This window comes from Ipomoea nil, unplaced genomic scaffold (genome assembly GCF_001879475.1).
Source record: "Ipomoea nil cultivar Tokyo-kokei standard unplaced genomic scaffold, Asagao_1.1 scaffold3069, whole genome shotgun sequence".
In the NCBI taxonomy this organism is placed as follows: Eukaryota; Viridiplantae; Streptophyta; class Magnoliopsida; order Solanales; family Convolvulaceae; genus Ipomoea; species Ipomoea nil.
The window spans coordinates 2,407,208-2,431,584 of NW_017619497.1; the positions used below are offsets into that span (position 1 = coordinate 2,407,208).

General features: G+C 34.6%; 2 protein-coding genes across 2 annotated transcripts in view; both read right to left on the reverse strand.

The window, feature by feature from the left end:
• LOC109164750 overlaps nt 1-24,377 on the reverse strand; it is an 86,318-nt gene that overhangs the window by 25,036 nt on the left and 36,905 nt on the right. The window lies entirely within an intron of this gene.
• LOC109165339 (sister chromatid cohesion protein PDS5 homolog B-A-like) lies at nt 8,337-16,993 on the reverse strand. The gene is made up of 8 exons (XM_019314058.1): nt 16,707-16,993; nt 16,172-16,371; nt 15,839-16,017; nt 15,595-15,721; nt 15,345-15,512; nt 13,484-13,900; nt 8,758-8,809; nt 8,337-8,437 (listed from the first exon to the last, which is right to left on the reverse strand). The coding sequence occupies exons 2-7, from the start codon at nt 16,325-16,327 to the stop codon at nt 8,801-8,803; spliced, it is 1,056 nt and encodes a 351-aa protein (XP_019169603.1). The 5' UTR covers nt 16,328-16,371; nt 16,707-16,993; the 3' UTR covers nt 8,337-8,437; nt 8,758-8,800.

The following is a 24,377-nucleotide window of genomic DNA, read 5'->3' on the forward strand; positions in this document are numbered from 1 at the left end:
CAAACTCTCATTTTATTTCATAGTTTCATATCTCAGCATGAAAACATCACAAAATAGCAAGATATAATTTTCATAATTTTGACCTGGATTGCAGAATTTTCTGGGGGAAAAAGGTAACACATTTTGACACAAAATTTGGCAGATATGCAGTTCAGTAAGTCTAGAACGTACATAAAAATTTTCATGTCAATCCAAGGTGTGAAAGTATTTTTTCTGAAATTTTTCACAACATTGCTCCAGGCAGAAAAATAATTGGCAGCACACTGCCAAAACTTTACAAATTTTTCTGGAATAACCAAAGCATATTTTTAACAAAATATTTTTACAGACATCAAATATCACGAGTCTAGGTTCTCCAGAAAAAAATTTCATGCCAAAAGGAGTTCAACAAGTATTTTTCACGAATTTAATTTTCAAACTGCGCCGGTCAGAATTTTTTAGGCAGTGATTACTATGTGTAAAAAAAATCACAACTTGTTTGCTTCAGGCAAACCAACATGATGTGAGTCAATATTGACTTTTGGAGAGTAGCATAACATTAGAAATAGAAGTTGCAAACTTCATTCATGAGTCATTAGTCACCTTAAAGATCAATCCACATTCAGGGTCTTCCAGACCTTATTAAAAAAAATAGCTCAATGACCAAACACTTAGCATAATTTTGTCATGTACTACTACTGGAGTACAATACGACCATTGACAATAAGACCCGCATACACCAAATATCTTTCAGGGATTGACTTAGGGTCTATAAATCCTTTTAGATCAAATATCTATAATCGAGGGTTGGGGCAAGATAACGGGTGACAAATAAAAATAGTGCTCTTGATTTACCTTCTAGGCAAAACTATATTTAGAATTCAGACTATGACCACTTGTTGATTAAAACGATCCTTCAGGGATTGTCCCATAATAAACAGTGGCTTTGATTTGCCATCCGGGCAAAGCTTCTAGTAAGATTTATAATAAATCTTAAAATATATGGCGTATAGCAAACAATTGCTACCATCAAGAGCAAATCAGTAAATGCTCTTTTGTGATGATTCACATCCCTGTAAGGCATGAGATAGCAATTTGTGACACAACAAAAATTTGACACTTGACAACAAGTGCACCGACCATACAATGTATTTGGTGGTCACATCTAGAAAGTGTCACAATATTATGTATTTTAATTAAGCTCTCTAATTCTATGCATGCGCATCGACGGGATGCAAAAGCATATGGCATAAGCTACAAGAATTATTAGGAATATTTTATTATTCCAAAAACAGCCCACAATATAATTGAGAGAAAAAAATAGGTATCAAGATAATGCTTAAGAACAATCCACTATATGGTATATTTGCATTCAGATATGAAAGAATCGTTCAAGCAGAAGCATGCTCGAAGGCATGGAATAGAGATTGAATATTCATTGTATGAGGTCATGGTTAAGGTGGTGACGAAGAAAAATGAGCGGTATTGCCTTCTGGGCCTCAATACTCGTAGATGCCTCTTTGATGGTGTTTGGCAGTTTTATAGATGCAAGATATATTCCGACATCAAACACCCAAATAAAGAAATTTCTTCCATTGAGTGCGAGCTCAGTGAATTCTCTTTTTTCAAGAGCAACTATTTTCTACCGGAAATAGTTTTAATGAGGACCAAGAAAAAAAAACATATTTTATAAAAAAATATGGGACTTAGGATTTTTATGTAAGAATGGTTCAAATATAAAGATGGTCCATTTATTTTAAAGGTGGTCCAATCCAAATCCTAAGTAGGAATTAACGCTTCTGGCGTTTTTTTTTTTTTTTTGTGAATAAAAGCAAAAATCATCCGTAAACAACGCGAAATTAATAACGCTTCTGGCGTTATGGGGCTTGTATTTACGCAAACGGTTTCGATAAAATGAAGAGACCTCCGCCAACCGCCATTATTGATCGCCGCCCTTGCCGCAGACCACCACCGGTCGTCAGTAACGCGGCCACGATCTTCGTAATAGCCGCCGCTCGCCTCTACCGCGGCCACCCATAGGGCCATCCTCACAGCCCACCATGCGATGATGGTACAGATCAGAAAAAAATGGGGGACGATCGGCCGAAAAAACGGGATCTATTTTTGTCCCTCTCCGATCACTTCTAAAAATAGGGGCTGGACTGCTGGACAGACGCCGCAAAAAAAATAGCCGCCCCATGCCGCCGCTGCAACACCTCCGACGTGGCTCAGATGACAGGCGCGACGGCGATGGAGGGGGAAGAAAGGTATGAAAAAAAACTCATTCTAGACAATTTCTCATTGTACTAAACTAATTATCATACCAAAAATAATTAATCAATCAAATTTTTCATGCCAGTATGTAAAAAAATAGTGTATATATTGAAAGCAATACAATTTTTCCGGAAAAAAATATATATCATATGCAAAAATCCAGACTTAGTACATCTAGCAACTAGAATTTTAGATATTGCAAGAAAAATTGTACGCATATTTGATATGAAGTCACATATAAGCATAGGCCAAAAAATTTTGGTTCCTCATCAAATATTCATCAACATCAATATTTTTGGTTCATTGCTACGAAATATATGTATTTGCCCAGTAAACTTATTCATTCATGATATACATATTCACAGTAAATATATACTTACGGATGTAGAAGTATATTATCAACAATATATAATCATATGATCAAGTTTTCATAAATTCAAAAATGCATAAAGCATAAACACATATAATTTTGAGGCATCCGAAAAATAATAAGGCATAAAAAACTCATAAAAGTTACCGTTCACCGGGATTGAGCATGCTGATAACGTGTTGTATTGCAAGTTATTTTGCAGGCCTTTAGCTCGTGAAGAACAGTAAGAACGAGAATAAGAGTAGAAAGATGAGGGAGAAAAGGAGGATAGATCAATTCATCATCATCCATCATAGTACAATCATATATATACAAGATACACTAAAGGCATACAATAATGAAGGATAATTACATCCGTTACAGACGTTACAAAGCTACTATATTAATGTCCACCATAAGTTTTATTTATAACATAAACATCCTTTCTATATTTTCTTTACAAAATTTTCTTTATAAATCCCAACAATGGTCCTCCGACTATTGCAATAGTCCTTCTGTATATAAACAAAAATGATACTTGATTTGTTCCAGCAATAGTCCTTCTGTCAACCATTAGTTAAGGTCGTGGCCTTAAGTAGAGGGATAGTGCAGTCATTTCCTTAATTGGTTTCTTCTTCCTCTTGCCAGGGTCACAAGGCCGTGGCCTTAAGTAGAGGGATAGTGTAGTCCTTAATTGGTTTCTTCTTCCTCTTGACAGGGTCACAAGGACGTGGCCTTAAGTAGAGGGATAGTGTAGTCCTTAATTGGTTTCTTCTTCCTCTTGCCAGGGTCACTCACCCTCTTACTCTGGTATCACATCATCAGACGCCGGCCCCTCAATTTAATAATTGGATAATAACTTTTGAAACAATCATATTTATTATCGCAATAATATCAACGATCACGAAATTAATTTGTACCGACCAAAACGACCCATTTAAAAAATATCTGAGTGACTGAGAAGTCCGTACATACGAAAGGTTAACGATTCGGAAATGACCGAGACATCCAGAATAAAAGCACGAAACGGTGCTTAAATAAGCACCAACTCGTGCTAATCGATTCGGGGCATCAAAGCACCAACAGTTCGTGCTTCACGAATTAAAGCAGCGTTATGCTGTGCAACCGTGTGCACCATGCCTGGTGCACATGGTTTCAAAAACGACGTCGTTTTGACGCCCAACTTAAACGAAAAAAAAAAATCAGTTTCGATTGTCGTTAACGGCATTATGTTGTGCATAATTTGAACTATACATCCATAACTTCATAACTATACATTCATAATTGCATAACTACAAATTCATAACTTCATAACTATACATTCAGAATTGCATAACTATACATCCATAATTTCATAACTATACATTCAGAATTTCATAACTACACATCCATATCTTCATAACTATACATTTAGAATTGCATAACTACACATCCATAACTTCATAACTATACATTCAGAATTGAATGCATAACTACAGATCCATAACTTCATAACTATACATTTAGAATTGCATAACTACACATCCATAACTTCATAACTATACATTCAGAATGTGAAATTATAACTTTATAACTATACATTCAGAATTGCATGCATAACTACACATCCATAACTTCATAACTATACATTCAAAATTGCATAATTACATATCCATAACTTCATAACTATACATTTAGAATGTGAAATTATAAAATTATGAACATATGTTTACGTAACTAACGGCAATCAAAAATGATTTTTTAAAAAAAGTAAAACGACACCGTTTTTGCATGGTGCACACGATTGCACAACATAATTTGCCCACGAACCCGTGCTTAGCAAAGAAGCACGAATTGTGCTTTAAATCATCAGCACCTTTCATATTTAAAAGCACCAAGAGTGCTTAATTAAGCAACAAACGAATGCTTAATTTTCCATTCGTGAGAATGCTAACAAATTAGCATTAATTCGAATTTTTTGACTTCTCTCAAATAGGTTCACTTTGAGAATCAATTTCTCATTCAGCTATTATCCATTTTGAGTGTACATTATATCAAATTCTTCGTCTCACTACGAAAAGTGCGAATTAAATTTGACTCGACCCAAATTAGAAGTGGACCCCACATATATTTGTACCACAAAATAGCCACTCAAAATTGCTATTTTATGCTAAAAATTCCAATAGTATCTGCTATGTGTGTATACCATGCTTTTGGTTTTATAAATGTTAGCATATGGTGTTTTTGTGTATATATTTTGTACTAAAATCTTGTTATAGTCTTGTTTATGTGATATATGCTGTTGAGGAGGAGCTTGGATCGATGTCTGAAAATGGAGTTTGAAGATGTATTTTTGTGTTATGTTTGTAGGAGGAGAAGGCTCTGTTATCCATTGTTGTTCTTACAGGACTACCCGCGGGTTCAACTGACTCGTCGGCTAGCTCCGCAAGAAGGCCACAGGCCAGTGTGGTGGACCATTCGGTTCCGCCACACAAGCCTGCGACTACCGCAGGTCCCTTGGTCCCGCCATATATAGTCTAGCGACGTCGCGTAGCGGCGTAGCCTGATGGTGTAACTTGACAATTCGTGTATACGGGTTTGTTAATGGGTTGACATGATAATGACACGAACACGATAGGGCTAAACACGGACACGACACGTTAATGTTAACATGTTCAAATTTTTAACACGAACACATTTTGTTAACGAGTTAAACGGGTTGACACACAAACATTAGTTAAGGTCGTGGCCTTAAGTAGAGGGATAGTGTAGTCATTTCCTTAATTGGTTTCTTCTTCCTCTTGCCAGGGTCACAAGGCCGTGGCCTTAAGTAGAGGGATAGTGTAGTCCTTAATTGGTTTCTTCTTCCTCTTGCCAGGGTCACAAGGACGTGGCCTTAAGTAGAGGGATAGTGTAGTCCTTAATTGGTTTCTTCTTCCTCTTGCCAGGGTCACTCACCCTCTTACTCTGGTATCACATCATCAGACGCCGGCGACTCCTCCTCGGCTCGCTTCCCTCCCTCCGTACCTTACTAACAACAAAGCCATCTCCTTGACAGAATCCCTGAAACCGGTCTCTCTCTCTCTCTAAATCTTCCTTCATACAGAATCCCTGAAACCGGTCTCTCTCTCTCTAAATCTTCCTTCATCACATCTCTACCAACCTGATACGGTACTAAAGCAAATACCCTAATTCCGCCACAAAAGCTAGCTCATGAGTGGAGGTTTGACCCCAACTTAAGTACCACTCCACAATCTCTTGTGGAGCCGATGTGGAATCGTATCATAAACCTTCTTTATAACCTCCCCCATTTCTAGCTCCACACCTCCACAGGCTCATTCTTATTTCTCTCTCTCCCCCTATCTATCTCAATAAGAGAGATACAATTAAAAGTTATTAATATGGACTCCTCTGCAATTGGAACAACAAGAAGGACTGAAGGAGGTCTTGTTTTTTTGAGGATGATGATGGGATTGCATCTATAGTGCCAGATATGGAAGCTGGGGTTTCTGATGGGTGTACTGGTGAAAGTGACCCTGACAATTTGAAGAGTGTTAAAACAACAAGGATAGGCAAGAGGAAGAAGAATGGGTGTACTGATGGTGTGGTAGGCATATATTATAGGTTTGGATACGTATTTGCAAGAGGAAGAAGAAAGCAATTAAAGAAGTGACTACACTACCCGCCACTTTAACTGATATTTGACGGAAGGACCATTGTTGAAACAAATATGAAAGTCAAGTGTCTTTTTTTTTCCAAATTAAAAGTCGATGACTAATTTTGAAAAATCGCAATAGTCAGAGGACCATTACTGGAATTAACTCATCACGATTGTTAATTAAATTTATGTATTAATTTTCACCACTCAGCCATTGATGCTTAACCCTGGGTAGTTATGCTATGCATCCGTATGCACCATGCATGGTGCATACGGATGCAAAAACAACGTCGTTTTATTAAAAACGCGCGTCTTCCCTTTAAAAAAAAAATTCAGGTTCGATTCCCAGCAACAACATTATGTTGTTCATTCATTCTGGAATTTTAGTTCATAGATTATGGAATTTTATTTCATTGATTCTGGAATTATAGTTCATCGATTCTGGAATTGTAGTTCACCGATTCTGAAATTTTAGTTCATAGATTCTGGAATTTTAGTTCATTCATTTTGGAATTTTTAGTTCATAGATTAGATTCTGGAATTTTAGTTCATCGATTATGGAATTATAGTTCATCGATTCTGAAATTTTAGTTCATATGTTGTTGCTGGGAATCGAACCTGGTTTTTTTTTAAGGGGAGACACGCATTTTTAATAAAACGACATCGTTTTTGCATCCGTATGCACCATGCATGGTGCATACGGATGCACAGCATAATTTGCCCTTAACCCTTGTCCACGGTGCCAACCCAATATAAAAAATAAGTCAAATTAAAATAACATAAAATCATTTAAATTAAAATAACATAAAATAAAAATAAGTCAAATTAAAATAACATAAAAGAAGAATCAAAATCAAAATGAGATGAAATCTCGGGGGTGTGGTGAATTTATCAATTCATTCACCCAATGAATAAACCAGGAAAAGTTTGGAGGTAAAAATTGAGAGGGGATATATGTATTTTCTTTTATAAATTTAAAATTGTGTGTGAATTAATTTTTTAAATAAAATATAAAATGCGTCATAATTAAAATGTGATTCGTAAAATGTACCTACGACTGAGGGCATTTTGTGCCAGCTATTTTTTTCGGCCACAGGTTTGACTATAACCGTCGTGTATACACCCTTAACTTGTTTTGAGGCTATGTTTGGTAACATAAATAGCTTATTAGTCAATTTTAGTTTATTTGACCACTATTAGCTGTTTAACTTGATTAAACAGTCAAAATATAAGTGTTTGATTAATTAACTTTTTGTAATAGTTGATTGATTCAAAATGCTAAAATTAAAAAAAACTATTCAAATCAACTTTTTCGATCAACATTTTAAGAATGTCATTTTGCATGTAATCAGTTATCAACTAACAGCTAATTTACCAAACATCTTTCTACAATCAGTTAATGCTATCAAATAGTCAAACCCACAAACTCAATCGGTCAATCAACTAACAGCTATCAGCTAACAACTATTTCATGTAAAAGAAATATAATTGGTATATCGTGCACCAGGGCGCACAATGCATTGTGCGCCCTAAAAATCTCATGTTTCGTATGTACATATTTGTATAGTAAAATACACATAAACTTCTAACATAATACACATAATCTGATCTAACATAATATATAATAATACACATAAACTTTTAATGTGCACCTTGGTGCACGATATAATTTGCCGAAGAACAATTGTTATGCTGTGCAACCGTGTGCACCATGCATGGCGCACACGGTTGCAAACGACGTCGTTTCACTATTTTGGAGTAACAGTGCCGTTTGTGACACCGTTTAACTCCACCAATCAGTTTTTTTATTACACATCCATAACTTCATAACTATACATTCAAAATTGCATAACTATAATTCATAACTTCATAACTATACATTCAGAATTGCATAACTACACATCCATTAACTTCATAACTATACATTCAGAATTGCATAACTTCATAACTATACATTCAGAATTGCATAACTACACATCCATAACTTCATAATTATACATTCAGAATTGCATAACTACACATCCATAACTTCATAACTATACATTCAGAATGTGAAATTATAAAATTATGAACATATGTTTACGTAACTAACGGCAATTAAAAATGATTTTTTAAAAAAAGTAAAACGACGGCGTCCTTATCTCCCTTCCTCTTCCTCTTTACTCAATCAGAAAGCAAAGTCAGTCAGTTACACGCCCCTGTAAATTGCATCCACGTTATGTTACAACGAGGCAGTTGGCTAACCTAGAAATTGCATCCACGTTATCTCGAAATGGATTGGGCAGAAATTAGAATAATGGGAGTTGGTTTATAATTGCCAACATAATGGAGCATGAGTAGTGAAGATGCGTCAAACTCAGCCTAAATATCACTATCCTAGAAAAGCAAATTGTTAGGGAAGAGCATTTGCCCTTTATCTTGGAAAATCCTATTTTTGAAGATAGAAAATAGTATATCCCAAGGGCAATTATATGCAACACATAAAATACAGAAATATCTGCCCGTTGGGCTTATGTACCTTGTGCTTTTCTGTCTTAGGGTTAAAAGAAGAAATCACCCCCTCATAAAACCTGTAAAGAGAAAAGAACAGAAAATATGACAAGAATTGACTCTAATACAATGCTTTTTCAACCTAATGAAGCACAGAGAGCTAATATCGCTTCCACTGAGGTTCAAACCCACAACCTCCCATATAAGGGAGCAACTTGGTGCCATTGGACCACAAGGTCCTTGGCAGCGCTTCTTAGACTTAAAAGAGCAAAACTTTAAAAATACATATTAAAAGAATAAATCAAAAGTGCATAAGCTACATGTTTACAAATTAAATGCAACAATTTGTATATATTTACCATAGGATTCAAATAATGTAAATGCGATATCTCAAAAGGATTCATCTTTCAGACCTATAACCTTAGGTGTCAAATTTATAAAATTGAATTTGAAGTTAAAAAACACAAGCTGTTAACAACTGAGGGAAATTGTCAAATGTTGCAATCAATGGAACAAGTGATGCTTTCCATCTCAAAAGGTAATAATGGAACAAGTGAAGCGTTCTATTTCAATGGGTACTAAGACAGTCATTCAATTTGCCCTTCTTAAGTACTTACCTTCTATCCCGGGGCCACCAGACTTTGATTTTAGTCCCTACCAACTCTTTTCCATAATCTTTAATAGTATGAAGCTTTTTAGAATCCTGAATATGAATAAAAACCATAAGTGTACACATTTGGTTATTTTGCCCAAAAGAGAGTAATGACATATAAAACAAATAGAGTAAAATGTCATAGTTAGATGCAAAATATCAATGAAATGGCTATACTGGGAAGTTCATAAATTATACATATTTTATTTACTTTATACAAAATGTCAAAAATAAGCAAATTTTAATGAAGACTAATTATGTATTACCCAATTTTCATTAGCAAAATAATAGTACTATATAACATTTGTAGTTGCTAAGAAAATTAAAAGATGTCGCATCTTAGAAATGTAATCTTAAGAAAACTGCATTTCATAAATATGACTTGTGGAAAAAAAAAATGCCAAGCTCTTCCATAGTCATAGAGGAAGTTGGATTTAGATGAAAAGCTTTACTTCTTATCTCCTATGAAATGCATCAGACATTCTCCCTAATCCTCACCTGTCACAAACATGATTGCCTCCGTAAGGACTTCATATAGAAAGATTTCAGGCAATTGAGCAGAAGTGTTTAAAAATTGGGTTAAAAGCCACATTCTCTAATGCGGATTTTGATAGGATGAATATAGTAAAGTCTTCCAAAAGACACATTAGAGAAATGAAGCTTTAAGAATTCTCATTTCCAAAATGTGTCTCCGGACATTTTTTTTTTCTTTCTATGAGTAATCCAAAATGAATTACTCACCATCCCATTTGAGCCCCTTTTACAATTCTCTCAGCCAATTTAACCAAGCTTATGTTTTTATACTAATAAATTGAATTTTGAAAATAAAAATTTATATTCTGGAGTAATAACTAATAAGTATATATTCAATCAAATACATAAGAAATGGTACTTGCCTAATTTTTAAAGAATTATGCTATATTGGAACATAAGAAATGATCATATTAAAAACAACTTTTTTTGAAACAAAGTAGAATGTGACCCTTCTCAAGGCGGACAAAGAGAATCAACTAATATTGTTTCAATAAGTTCAACACACATCTAGGGTTGCACTCATCGGGAAGTGCAATAATATGGTATAATCTTTTATGCATCCATTTTGGGTACACTTGTGGTGGATAGGATTTACCGTTGAGTTACCTCAAGTTCAACATATGTCTAGGAGTCACTGGTTGCAAGAAGGATAACATGATACTAAGTTTTTAATTTTTTATTTTTTTGGGTACATGGGGGACAGTGTTTACCAGTAAGAAATTCTAAACCCCTAATATGGTACTAATTAAATCCCAATTTTTCACTGCAAATTGTAAGTTATAATAAAGTTCAAGTGTAAATTTCACTTTTGGTCATATGACTATTGGGGTGTTGTCAATTTGAGACCACAACTTTCAAAACTAACAATTTAATACCCTAACTTTTCAACAATTTTAGTCAGCCCCGTCAAATTGTCGCCGAAATCTTTTAATTCAGTGTTAAAATGAAAGATAATTTGTAAACCATTGTTTGAATTAATATAGAGGCAGGTGAGATGTGGATAAAAATTGGCGATAATTGGCTAGAAATTTGGCCGTACTGACTAAAATTGATAAAAATTAAATAGTTACGGTACTAAATTGCTAGTTTTGAAAGTTGTGGACTGAAATTGACAACACCCTAATAATCATAGGATCATAATGAAATGCAATCAATTCAATACGGGATAAGGCAAAGTTGAGTTTTTTGCGATAGCCTTTCACGGTGACGTCGTCCTGACTTCTGAGTAAGATTGTGGTGTTAGTTTTTCAAACAACAGCCAAAGATGCATCGGGACAAGAACAGTTATCGTGCAAGAGGAAAACAAAATTGATTTGGTAAGAAGAAAAAAAAAGGGAATTTTGTTGGTGAAAGGAGCCTAGTTTGTTACCATGTGAAGAAAGATACTTGGATTTGATAGACTTAAATGGTTGGTACAACAGAGTATATATACAAGTAAGAAACCTAAACTTTAAAAATATGACTCTTCATATAAAACATTACAATGGTACCATTCCTTTGTTTAAAGCTTGCTTCCTCAAGTGTTTAGTTCTTGTGCTTATATTTTGGTGCTGATTTCGTTGAAGAGATGACTTCTCTGCAAGTCTGCATCATTGGCTATTTCTTTTTCCTTCTTCTTTATACGTACAGTCAAACTAGGAGTTACCTCACTCTTGCATGAACTCCTCCCACGATTTCCCTTGGAAGGCCTAGTTGCTTCAAATCTCTTTCTCATAGTGAGATATGTGAAATCAACTTTTCCAACTGTCTTGCATAGGTTCCTATTCTAAGAATCGCCATTGGTGTTGCATTGTCCCTTTTATCGATAAATTTTGGTCTTTTTTGAAATTTAAAGGATTTTTGGATCCGTTGTCAAGTTTCTTTCCTAAGGGAGTTCAATTTTGGTATTACCTTATTTGCTTCTTCATTTTCAGTGTGCCTTATTGTTCCCTGAGGGTGTTTAATTTCGGCAATCGGCACTATAATATTTTATGTCCAAAGGCCATTTATTATTTCTCAAGTTTCAAGAAAGGGTGGCTAGGGGAGTATTACCATGAACCACGCATGTTTTGTTCTTTCATTGCTATGGGGCTTCTCTTTATCGCTTTGGCTATCTTCATTGTTAGGGACCATATGTACCCATTTATTGCCCCTGCTCCATTTCACCTCTACTCTTGAGTCTTGATGAAGGCTTTTTTACATTTGTTCAAGAGTGTTTGTGTCACTTTGTTAGCTTGAGCTTGTTCATGTTCAAATCCATCCTTGATGCTTTCAACTTCATTTCCAAGGGTTGTGTATAGTGACATGTCTTCCGACGACATTCAACACTATTATCCTCTAGCGGCATTTAATCTTCATTTGTAATTTTGACTTAGGTGGAGTGTTTGTTTTAATTCAAGCGTGGAACTTCTAGATATTCCAGCTTGAGGGGAGTGTTGAATAATAGGAAGCCTTAGTCCTATTCCTATTAGGAGTAATCTTGATTTCCTATTCAAGGTAGGAGTGGTTTAACCCAATGTTTCTATAAATATAGAATCTCTATACACTCTGTACCGTTCAAGAAACATAGAGAGACAATCTATTATTATTAACATAATCATGTATTCTCTCTATTACAAGTATTCTCACATATTTTGCTTCTGCTTAGTCACCACCCACTAGGCTTTTCAATCCCTCACAATCAACACACTCGTTGGAAAGTGCAATAATATAGTATTACCAATTATGCATTCTTTTTTGGTACACTTACGGTGGAAAGGATTTAATGCTGAGATACCGCAAGTTCAACATATGTCTAGGGGTGCACTGGTTGCAAGAAGGAGAATATGATACTAAGTTCCTAATTTTTTTATTTTCTTGGAATACGTTAAGGGTGTGTTTGGAAACCCGGAAAATGATTTCTAGTGTTTGGTAAGTAGGAAAACACTAAAGTCAAAGGAAAATGAAATTGGGTCAATGGAAAATAGAGTCATTTTTATGGAAAATGACTTCCCCTTTTTTTAGGGGAAGTCATTTTCCACTTCAGGCTTCTTCATCGCTTCGCTTCTCGACATCGCATCACTTCTCAACATCGGAAACTATTTTCCGACTTGGAATCATCTAGTTCTGGATTTCCAAGTCGGAAACCAATTTGGATTGGTTTCTGACATGGAAATCCAAAATCTGGGTTTCCAAGTCGGAAACCAGATTGGTTCCCGACTTGGAAAACCAGATACCGGAAACCAGATTGGTTTCCTTGACTAATCTGGTTTCCGGCGATTGGTTTCCTTTTCGGAAATCAAACCAGTCTCTGGTCTAGTTTCCGACAAGGAAACCAGTTCAATGTTATTAAAAAAATTAATATTTTTTTTTTGGGGGTTTATACATGAAGTCACATCCTAAACCACTAATATGGTACTAATTAGAGATAGAACAGAAAGAGGCAGATGGAAATTTAAGTTTTAATAGAACTCAATAAAGAGATGCAAACCAATTAGTTATGGGTTAAGGCAATGCAGAAATATAATGATTAGGAAACTGAATAGATAGAATCACAAAGATTACTCTAACCAGAAATCTAGAGAATCTGCAAGCACCATTACAGTAGTACCTTTTCTTTAAGTTTTCTCTGGGCAGACCTAGTCCCTTCATATCTCTTTTGCACGGTGAGATCTGTCTGATTCTTCTTTGGTTGGCCCCTTTTGCAAGGACTTTTTGTGCTGCTGGGGGCTAACACATCAGGCTTAGTCACAGACTCCTTTCCAGTTACAGCTGGCAAAGTTAACGCAATTGAAGTTGCATTAATGTCCAATGAGCTCCAAGATTTCTTCTCTTGTTCCTTCTTGATAGTAGGTTCTTCATCAGAGCGTTTGCTTTCGTTCATCCCAAAAGATGCCTTCAATGACCCATCAAGTTCCAGGTTATTGTTATTGTTATTCATTGTTTGAGTGGCATCCAGTAGTGGTACCTGAGGAAGTTGAAGAGCAAATGTTCCTTCTACAGGTGGTACAGAACCAGCATTTTCCACCTGATCATTCACGAAAAAATGAAAAATTAGATTGTTATCCATAAGAAGGAAACCCCCCCTCCCACAAACACGGAAGAATATCATATTCATCATATCTCAATGTAGAATGGCAAGTGACAGCATAAAACAAGCAGATCAGATGCCCATGACTTAAATCTAGACAGTATTAAAGACTTCTTCTTTAAGGATAAATGGTTCTATGATTTTAAAATTAAGGGAAAATTGCATTTTTGGTCCTCCAGTTATACTTGTGGTACAGACTTAGTCCCTGAGTCATATGCGTGACCATCTTTAACCCCTAAGTGATGCATGGAGTGGCAATTTGAGTCCTTGAAGGACCAAATCAGCCACTTTAGTAAGTGACAAATTGGTGGTAGAAAGTCCTAGATGGACTAAAATCGCCACTTCGTGCATAACTTAGGGGTTAAAGATGGTCACGCATGTAACTCAGGGACTAAGTTTGTACTGTTGTTATAACTGAAGGACCAAAATTGCAATTTTCCCTAAAATTAATGCATCTCTTGACTACCAAACCTTACGCTGACAGCAGATAATAGATAACAAAGTTTTGAAGCTTGAGGACATAACCTCAACCCAACTCAACCAATCCTAGCCTAGTTAAGTTCAGTTATATGGATTCTGTTTCTCCATTTCATTCTCATTAATGCTACATGCCTACATCAGCTTCTTGCAATAGTACGTCTTTCTTAATGTCTACTCCCTTCACCTAGCCTCTAGCCTTCTACAGATTCCAACTGCTCATTCTATCCAAGAGCATACGCTGAACACACCCAAATTATCTTAAGGAAAAATTGTAAAAAATGCCCCTCTACAATATGCCGATTATCAATGTCACCCCTGAATTATGAGTGGTGTAAATGTTGCCCCTCAATTATCAAAATGGTGCACATATAGCCCCTCCCGTAACGGACCCGTGGTTCCCCACCGATGTCCATCGCTGGTACTTCGAATTGAAGGAGGGAAAAAACAACTAAATTACATATTTACTTTGACTTAACGGTGTCGTACACTAACGGGGAACCACATGTCCGTTACGGGAGGGCTATATGTGCACCGTTTTGATAATTGAGGGGCAACATTTACACCACTCATAATTCAGGGGTGACATTGATAATTGGCATATTATAGAGGGACATTTTTTACATTTTTTACAATTTTCAGTTATATGGATTCTGTTTCTCCATTTCATTCTCATTAATGCTACATGCCTACATCAGCTTCTAGCAATAGTACGTCATTTTTAATGTCCACTCCCTTCACCTAGCCTCTAGCCTTCTACAGATTCCAACTACTCATTCTATCCAAAAGCATATGCTGAACACACCCAAATTATCTTAATCTATAAACATCTTCTGATCTTCAAAGGAAATACAACAGTAGAAAGTCAACAAGTTTAATGAAAAATACGCAAACACATAGATACCATGTTTTCTCCCTCAGGAACTTCATGCAATATTGAGCCAAGTATTTTAGAATAATCATCCAAATTCATGTTCATATTTGTCATTAATTCTAAAAGACAAGGCTTCAATTTGGCAGCACACTTTTCCAAGACTTCGCTTCCCAATATCGATGAACAAGGTGCAGTAGCCTAGATAAAAACATACCTAGTTAATCAAAAAATTGAAAACAATGTTTGGAGATAGCATCAATATTTGCATAGTGATTATTACCAGAGTTTCCTTTCTGAGGCTATCAAGAATGGAAACTTGAAAATCTAGTGAGACTTCATCTCTTTCTTCTATGAGCTGAGACATGATGTCTACCATGTATCTTAACACAGCATTGGTATGGTTGAAGCTTGATAAAAAGTGAAGGGTCAATTCTATAGACACATTAAAGAGTACAAATGTACAATATAGGAGAATATTATACTATAGTGTGTAACGCTATATGATATGAACAACTAGAAAATACCTGATGATTTTGAGAAACAGTTGGAAAACGTTAACAGCTAACACATAGTCAAAATCCAATAGCATCACACACAACCTGTACTTCGCAACCGCTTCAAGAACTCTCAGAGCCTTACTATAGTAGTTACTATCAATGAAATATAACTTTTCAAGGGATGCTATAATCTGATGGAAAACGACCTGAGAACCAAAAGATGATATTTTTTAAACATAGATGCACATATATGATATATGTTAGACTGCTCAAGTAGAAAGAAATAATAAATAAATAAATAAATACTAAAATTGTTTGCAACCCGGCCTAAGTTTTGAACATATAAAAAGTATTAAATACCTCCATTTCTGTATTATCATAGGGTAGAACGGGTGCAGATATTCTCATAATTTCACAGATACAAGATGCAACAGAAACCTCAATGATTTTATCAGAATGTCTCAGAAGTTTTGTTTCAATCAGCGCTTTTTTAATTGGCTCAAGTACATTTCTCATCGACACTGAAGGGTCTTGCCCTATGCTCTTCAGTTCTGATTCAGCTTTCGAAAAGAAAATGCAATGCAAGAGAAGAGTTAAAACAACAGTAGTAAACATATAATGTCCAGATGAGGACTGTAGTTTTGAGTGTGTGTGTGTGTAATTCAACATGTCAGTTCCTAAAAACGTATATGAATAAACTAGAGATGAAAGCATAAACATTTCTAAATAAAACGTAGACAGAACAACAACAACAACATAAGAATTGATCCTTTCAGGCAGGAAAAGAGACCCTAAAATTTTATAATCATTTGCCTGGTGAAGAAATCCCATCAATGAAAACCAATCCAAGCATAATTGAACCTTTATATGCAAAAGAAAAGGGAAAGAATTTTACTTCAAGGAGGCTGAGAAGCTCGCCAGTGGATGAAGGAGGTGTAGAGAGCTCAATTCCAGACTCAATGAGCATTTCCTCAAGCTCCTTTTGTGATGGAAGAGGTGCAGCAGCAGCAGGAGAAGCCATCATTCTCAGCAAACAGAGTTCTCCCCTCAATCAAGACTGAAAACCCTAGAACTAAAGAACCCAAATTGTACTTCACTCGAAAAGAGGACCCACAGACACCCAATCCAGCAAATGTAAATCCGGATAAAGAAATTCTGAATTGGAGTTGACAAAGCGGATAAAGAAATGGTTGGAGTTGACAAAGCGGATAAAGAAATGCTGAATTGGAGTTGACAAAGCCGATAAAGAAATTCCATACCGAACAAAATCCATATGCGCTTCCGCTCTCAAGAATCAACTGCCAATTGTCGCCAAAGCTCTTCAGAGGGTTTTTGAATTTTTGTCTTTGGAGGGGAAGGGCCTTGGAGATGGCCTGGAATGTCTCTATAAAATGTAGGAAAAATTACACTTTTCCACCTTGTTATAGTATTTTTCCTCTTGAATTATTCATACATTCATATTTGTTCTCTCAATTTTTTTAAAATTGACATTTTTTGTTCAATTTTAAATATGTTTTTGGATTATTAAAAATAATAGTAAAATAAGTAAAAAACACTATTTACAAATATTATAATTATAATTTTAAATTATGTTAGTAACAAAATTAATACTTGAATACAAATTTAGTAATAATAAATTATATGTGTTTAAGTCTTAATTCTGTTGCTAGCATTATGTTAAAATTATAATTACAGAGTATAATATGCGTAAATGGTGCTTGTTTTTGCATTTATTTTGATTCTCATATACTTTTTCGTATTGAGACCCAATCTTTCTTGTTATCAATATTCTGCTCACCCACAAGAGCCTTGTAACAACGTTTAACTGTAAAGTGACATCAGTCTTCTCTCATCCAAATTAGTTTATCATCTCTTTTGAACATGGACATGGGAATGTTTGTGATTAGAGTGGCGTCACGATGGTTAAATATATATTTTGAATTGTGTCCATGTCCGAACTTTGATCTAATTGGTTGTTGAGGAGAGAGGAAACAACAACATTTTCCAGAAAGGGAAAGGTGGCGTGGTGATCTGTGGATTTGAGGGATCACGAAGTCATATGTCTCTCCAAATATTAATGCAGTTACCATTACCCATCCTCCAACAGTTATGATTTCTAATGATCTCCTTGGTGCTTAAGAGATTGTTCCAAATAAAGGATGGGTTACTGCTAATTCTAACATCTAAGAATGAGGAGCCTGGGTAGTATTTTGCTTGGAATACTCTTGCAAGAAGGGACGAGGGGGAATTGAATGAGTCTCCAAGCTTGCTTGCATAACAGTGCACTGTTAAAGAGGTCCAGTTTTCGAAACCTAATACCACTCCAATCTTTGGGAATACAAAGCTAAGGTGTGACCAAGATTTCCATTGAATATCATTACGGTTGCAATATTTTACTCCCCACCAAAAAGCATTCATAGCACATTCAATTTCTCTCACAATCTCCTTTGGTATTTGAAATACACTCATAGCATAGGAAGGTAGTGCTTGTATCACACTTTGTATACGAACTTATTTTCTGGGTCTTGATAAGAATTTGTGATTCCAGCTGCTGATTTTGCTGAGAACTTTTTTTTGAATGCTATTGGCTCTATTACAATGTAGTATCTGTTTATATACTTTCACAACCTTCCAAATGGAAGTCCAACCCGGGTACCATTAGACCACATATACTTGCTGAGAACTTTATTCTTAAGGAATCCCAAAATCTCCTTTTTGTTTCATCCTACTACAAGTGACGATAAGGCGAGATAATTTATAGAATTCACTATCTCTCCAATCTCCATAATGCTGCTTATCATAGATCTCAGATTGTTATTAACAATAAAGCTGAGAAAAAATTAAGAGTTGTGTTATTCACATTCAAACTTTTCTCCTTCCAATAAAGTGTTTCACGTCTCAAAATGAAATGGTCTCACACACTTATTTTTTTTTTCTCTACCCATCAATTATAAGTCATATTGTGAAAGAATTAATGAGATGTAAAAAGCATTTTCTCCATATTAAATTATTTGTGAGATAATATAATAACTATCTTCTCCCAAATATAATAATTATCTTATAAGAGCCAATGAAAGTTATATTACTCAATTATGTCTATTTTTTTTTTATGCTTTTCAAGTTGTACATTATTTTTTAAATAAAATATAAATTTTGTCATAATTAAAAGTTGTAGTTATACTTTGAGTAAAAGTACCTTGTTAACCAAGGATCTTGTAATTCAATAGTACCATGTTGCTCCCCTATGTGGAATGTGATAGGTTCAAGTCTTAGTGGAGGCATTTGCATGTTACATGTAATATTTGTTCATAATCCAACAAGTCAATACCACTTGACCACAAGGTCTTTGACTTTTGAGTATTATTTGTATGTTTTTTAAATTAGGTAAGAAGGAAATCGTAATTACTATTCGAGAATATATATTGAGTAAATTTATTTTTTATGTAATAAGTGACAAATTACATATGAGAGATAAATCATACTAAGAAAAGTATGTATAATAGGCTCAACAGCTCAACCCAAAGAGTAGCAGAATCATGCTAATTCCACTCAGTCACAACTTTTGGAGCATTATATTTTTTCTAAATTAATTTCATTAAATATTACAAAGCCTTATTTTGTACTATATATATATATATATATATAAGTAATGGAAATAGTATTTTTTTAATCTGTAAATTGTTGCATAATGGACAACTTAGTCCCTTATTTATAATGGTAACCCTCTTTAGTCCCTTATTGTTTTTTTTTTTTTTTTTTTTTTTTTATAGCATTTTTAGTCTCTCATGTCAAATATTTGTTCAAACCTAACGATAGTTTGTAATAATAATCGACACATTAAAAGGACAATGATGTACATTTTTTATATTATTTTTTTCTTCCATCATTATCCCAATAGTCATATATTGTATTCCTTTATCTACCATTATTGGGGTAATTTTTATTCTGAAAATTCGAACATTCATCTTTTAGGAAAGTTACAAGTATATGTTCGAAGTTTAATTGATTAAAAGATGTCCCAAGTTTCAAATTGTATGTCTTTTGAAATGTATTAAGAATTTCGGTATAGATGTAAGGATGTGCAGCTATCAATTAGGATGTCTTAAAATTATGTCACTTTAGGTAAATGTTTTCGAGCATTTCCACAAAAAGCAAGTGTTTATTTTATCTAATGTGAGTACCTCTGTTACCCTATCTTTTGCATTATTCAAATTTTTGAGAAGTTATTAATACAAATTTCTCCAAATTTTGTATTTGTTAATGAAAGAGTATTGTGGGATGTTTAGGTGGATTGATATAAATGTTTGAGTGTGTTGTGAAGATAATCCGAGCGTTATTGAAGATTCTTGATAAAAAAAAAAAAAAAGAATGAGAATGACATGTTAAAACTTGAAATTGAAAAAAGAAAAAAAAAAAAGAAAATTGTGTTGAGGAAATTTGTAGTAAGTCTAATTGGTAAATTTACAAAAAAACAAAAAAGCTCAATCATGTGTACAAGGGCCTCCAAATGGACAATTCTATAATTAAATGGCACTACAAATATAATTATGTAACTGAGTTGTCTATTATATTACAATTAAGAGACTAAAATAATCATTTTCGCTATAAAGTAATATTAATAATCTATTGAATTGAGAGCCTTAATCCGTTTAGACTAGTCTGAAAAAGTGGATTAGATCAAATTAATTCAAATTGTGTGCAAACACACTAAATCGCGTTTGCACACATTTAATGCGCGTTCGCACACACTTAATCTAATCTAGACCATTAAAAAATATTAGATGGAAGCACATGATGTGTTATCACCTAAACACATGTTCTCATATATATATATATATATATATATATATATATATATATATATATATATATATATATATATATATATATATATATATATAGGGTGCAGATCCCATGAGACCCCCTTATTAAATGAGATGGTGAGATGAGATCTCATCCATTTATAAATTTGTAATGGATGGATGAGATTGAATGAGAAATATAATGTAAATAAGGACATATTTTAAATAGGGGGTTTAAAAGTAATTGTATTAATGTGTTAATTTTGGTTAGAATTAGATTGGAATCTTTGCCATAATCAAAGATTACAAATATTATGGAAATAAGTTGTAGTCAATTCTAGACAATGTCTGTAGGAGTTTAACCATGAGCTTTTGATTTGTGATTGGGACGAATTTTCAGAGGTTGAAGATGGCGAATAGCGCAGGTATGAGAGTTGCTGACTTAAGTATGTAATTAACTTTGTACGTTGGTCTGTACATCCAGGTCCGACGGCGTGTGCGTAGTAAAATTTTACACTGTTGTCATTATTTTTTGTTGGTGGCTGTATTTAAATTAATATGCAAGGGGAACACGAAACAATTGGGACGTTTTTGTGTGTGTGTTTTTTAGTAAATAGAAGAATGTTTACGCAGGTAGGTAGTTGGGGGACAGGCGGTGGGTGCATTTTTTCAGCTAGCGTTGACATGACGTGCATTATGAGGGTTTTGATGCAGTGTGACATTCATCGTGGAGCCGAAAATTATTATTACAATGGGTGTGCGTGAAAGGAATTTGTATGTTCATTTTGAATGAATTAGACGGTATGACTGTTTTCTTGTTTACGACGGAGTGTGCGTCATGGGCCATAGTAGTTTTGTGTGTGCGTTTGTTCACGTCGGCCTGTGCGGTGTGACATTCATTGTGAAGCCGAAAATGATTGATATAATGGATGTGAGTGGAATGAAATAGTGTGCTCATTTGGTATGAATTAGACGGTATGGGTGGTATTTGGTTAGTGCATGAATTCACGTCGGCCTGTGTGTGTGTGTGTATTATTTGTTGTCTGTGCGTGATGACAAATAAAATATTCTGTGTATTACAATGATCTAATGTAATGGTTGTGATTATTTATGGAAGATAATATTATATTATTCATAACATCTTATGGACTACTGTATTGGTTTGTGCGTTTGTTAGCCAATTGCACAATGGACAACATTACGTACAAGCATAATACGTAGGACGCATCAACAAGCAAGGAATTACAGTAAACGCACACACTTCACCCCAAGAACGCACATATGCTACACAATATGTAATGTGGAATATACAAATGTAATTCAATATAAGCTAAGGTGGATTTGATGAATGGGATACGAATTAGAAGGTGAATACTAAGTTTATAAAAATACAATAAAATAAAATATATATATTCAAGGAGTCAAAAAGAATTACAATTATGTAATCATCAATTTTGTTACGCTTGTGACTAATTTAGGGACTTAAATATTGGCCTAGAACGCACCTATTGTCCCTCATAAAAATACAAGATTACACACAAGCTATAAACCTTCGTGGATTTGAAGATTCAACAACTCTCCTAACCCCAACTCGACCACAGCTCTCTTCTGACAAGCATTAAACTGCCTCATCGGTGCGACCAAATGCTTGGGAGAAGCACGAATCTTCAAAAGCGGAAATAGTTTCAAGTCATTCGCGTCTAGCCCATCATCCTCCTCATCCGAATTCGTGTCTGGTTACGGAACAGGGGGTGCTTCAACATCCTCGGACGACATCAAATGTGCAGCCTCTACCGCATCTACCGTCTCTACAGCCGTGACTCCTAGACATACCAAAACTGATGCACTATTAGCAACAAAAGATACCACAAAACAGTAAAAAAAAAAAAAATTATCATACTCCTGAGCACTCACTTCCCCCCCCCCCCGCCCCCCCCCCCACGCACAGACCAGAATCAGGAAACCAGCAGCCCAATATTACGCACTAGCTTATTACTTAGAACGCACCAACCAATTAGCAATGACAATATTACGCACAAACCTCACCCCAAGAACGCACACACTAATTGCCAGTACAATATGCTCTACAATATATATTATAATAAACGAGAACATGACAAGCCAATCACGATTAAAGCTACCTTATATACACAAAAAAAAAAAAAAAAAAAAAAAATCCAGATACTTCTAACAAAACCAACATTAATGAACCCCAACTCCAAATATGTCCAACAAGCGCACACACTTCCCCACACCACCGTACACACGTAAATGTAGATCCTAAAAATACAATATTACGCACAAACCTCATACCAACAACGCACATTCTAATATATACTCTCATATGCTACACAATATTTAATGTGAAATACACATATGTAAAGCAATATAAGCTAAGATGGATTTGATGAATGGGATACGAATTAGATGGGTATATTAAGTTTATAAAAACAAAATAAAATATAATATATGAATTCAAGAATTCAAAAAAATATCACCAAAATTTCAAATATCTCATAAAAAGAAATACCTTCAACATTCTCGGACGACATCAAATGTACAGTCGTGACACATAAACATACCAAAATTAATGCTTATTATCAACAAAAAATTACCACAAAATAGTAAAAAACATTATTATACTCGTGAGCACCAACTTTTCCCCCAACGCACAGACCAGAATCCCCCTCCCAGCATCCCAATAGTACGTACTAGCTTATTACTTATAACGCACCAACCAAGACATGAATGTGCACACACGCATCACCTCTTCGCTCAGAGCTTAATACACAAAGACTGGAAGCAGAATTGTAGCATTGAAACGCACATACTTCATTACTAACACGCATATCCCTTAATAAACAAAGACTAACAAAAATGTGCAGTTGAAACGCACATGCTTCATTACTAACACGCATATTCCTTAATAAACAAAGATTAACAAAAATGTGTAGCAGATGAGACAAGCCAAAATATTGATATTCAGTCAAAATTTGGACACTATTCTAATCAGATTTAGAGCCAAAATCATAAATTGAGAACTTAGAAATTGAATACGTAATTGTTAAAATTATTATCTAGGGAGTATATTTTATTAGGCTTAAATTGTTTTACCTCATAATACTGGCTCTGAAAAGTTATTCATCCATTAAGGGGGCGTTTGGTTCAAGTTATATAACATAACCAAGGGAATGTGACATTCCAAAGCTCACATTCCTATGTTTGGTTCACGTTATCTCAGGGAATCTAACATTCCCCAGGAATGTCACATTCCCTCCACGTAGGATTTTGAAGGGAATGTGATTCCCTTCAATTTCTAAGGTTATATAAGATAACCTTGGTTATGTTAGTTTATTACACACACACACACACACACATATATAAAAAAATTATTTTTGTAATTATATATATTGTTATTTTTATTATGTTAGGTTAGCATATAAAATAATTTTGTTTCTCAAGTTCAATATTTTAGTTAATATTTTAAAATCATGTAATTATATATGATACCGTTATTTTATTTATTTATTTATTTTAATTTTAAAATTTATTAAAATATATGAAAATATGTGTGTGTGAATAAAAGATAACCCTAAACCAAACATGATTATATTACATACATCAATTTTAACCAAACACAGGAATCTAACATTCCCAGTAATCTAATATTCCCAGCAATCTAACATTCCCTAAGGTAATCTGACATTCCGTGAACCAAACGACCCCTAAGAGGTTTACTTTCACCTTTCAAGTCAAAAAATTAT

Coding starts and splice junctions, on each gene's coding strand:
- LOC109165339 (XM_019314058.1), bottom strand. CDS start 16,327: ATGAGAAATGTACTTGAGCCAATTAAAAAAGCGCTGATTGAAACAAAA. Junction 16,018..16,171: donor ATGATAATACAGAAATGGAG/GTATTTAATACT, acceptor TTTGGTTCTCAG/GTCGTTTTCCATCAGATTAT. Junction 15,722..15,838: donor CTGTTTCTCAAAATCATCAG/GTATTTTCTAGT, acceptor CTTTTTATCAAG/CTTCAACCATACCAATGCTG.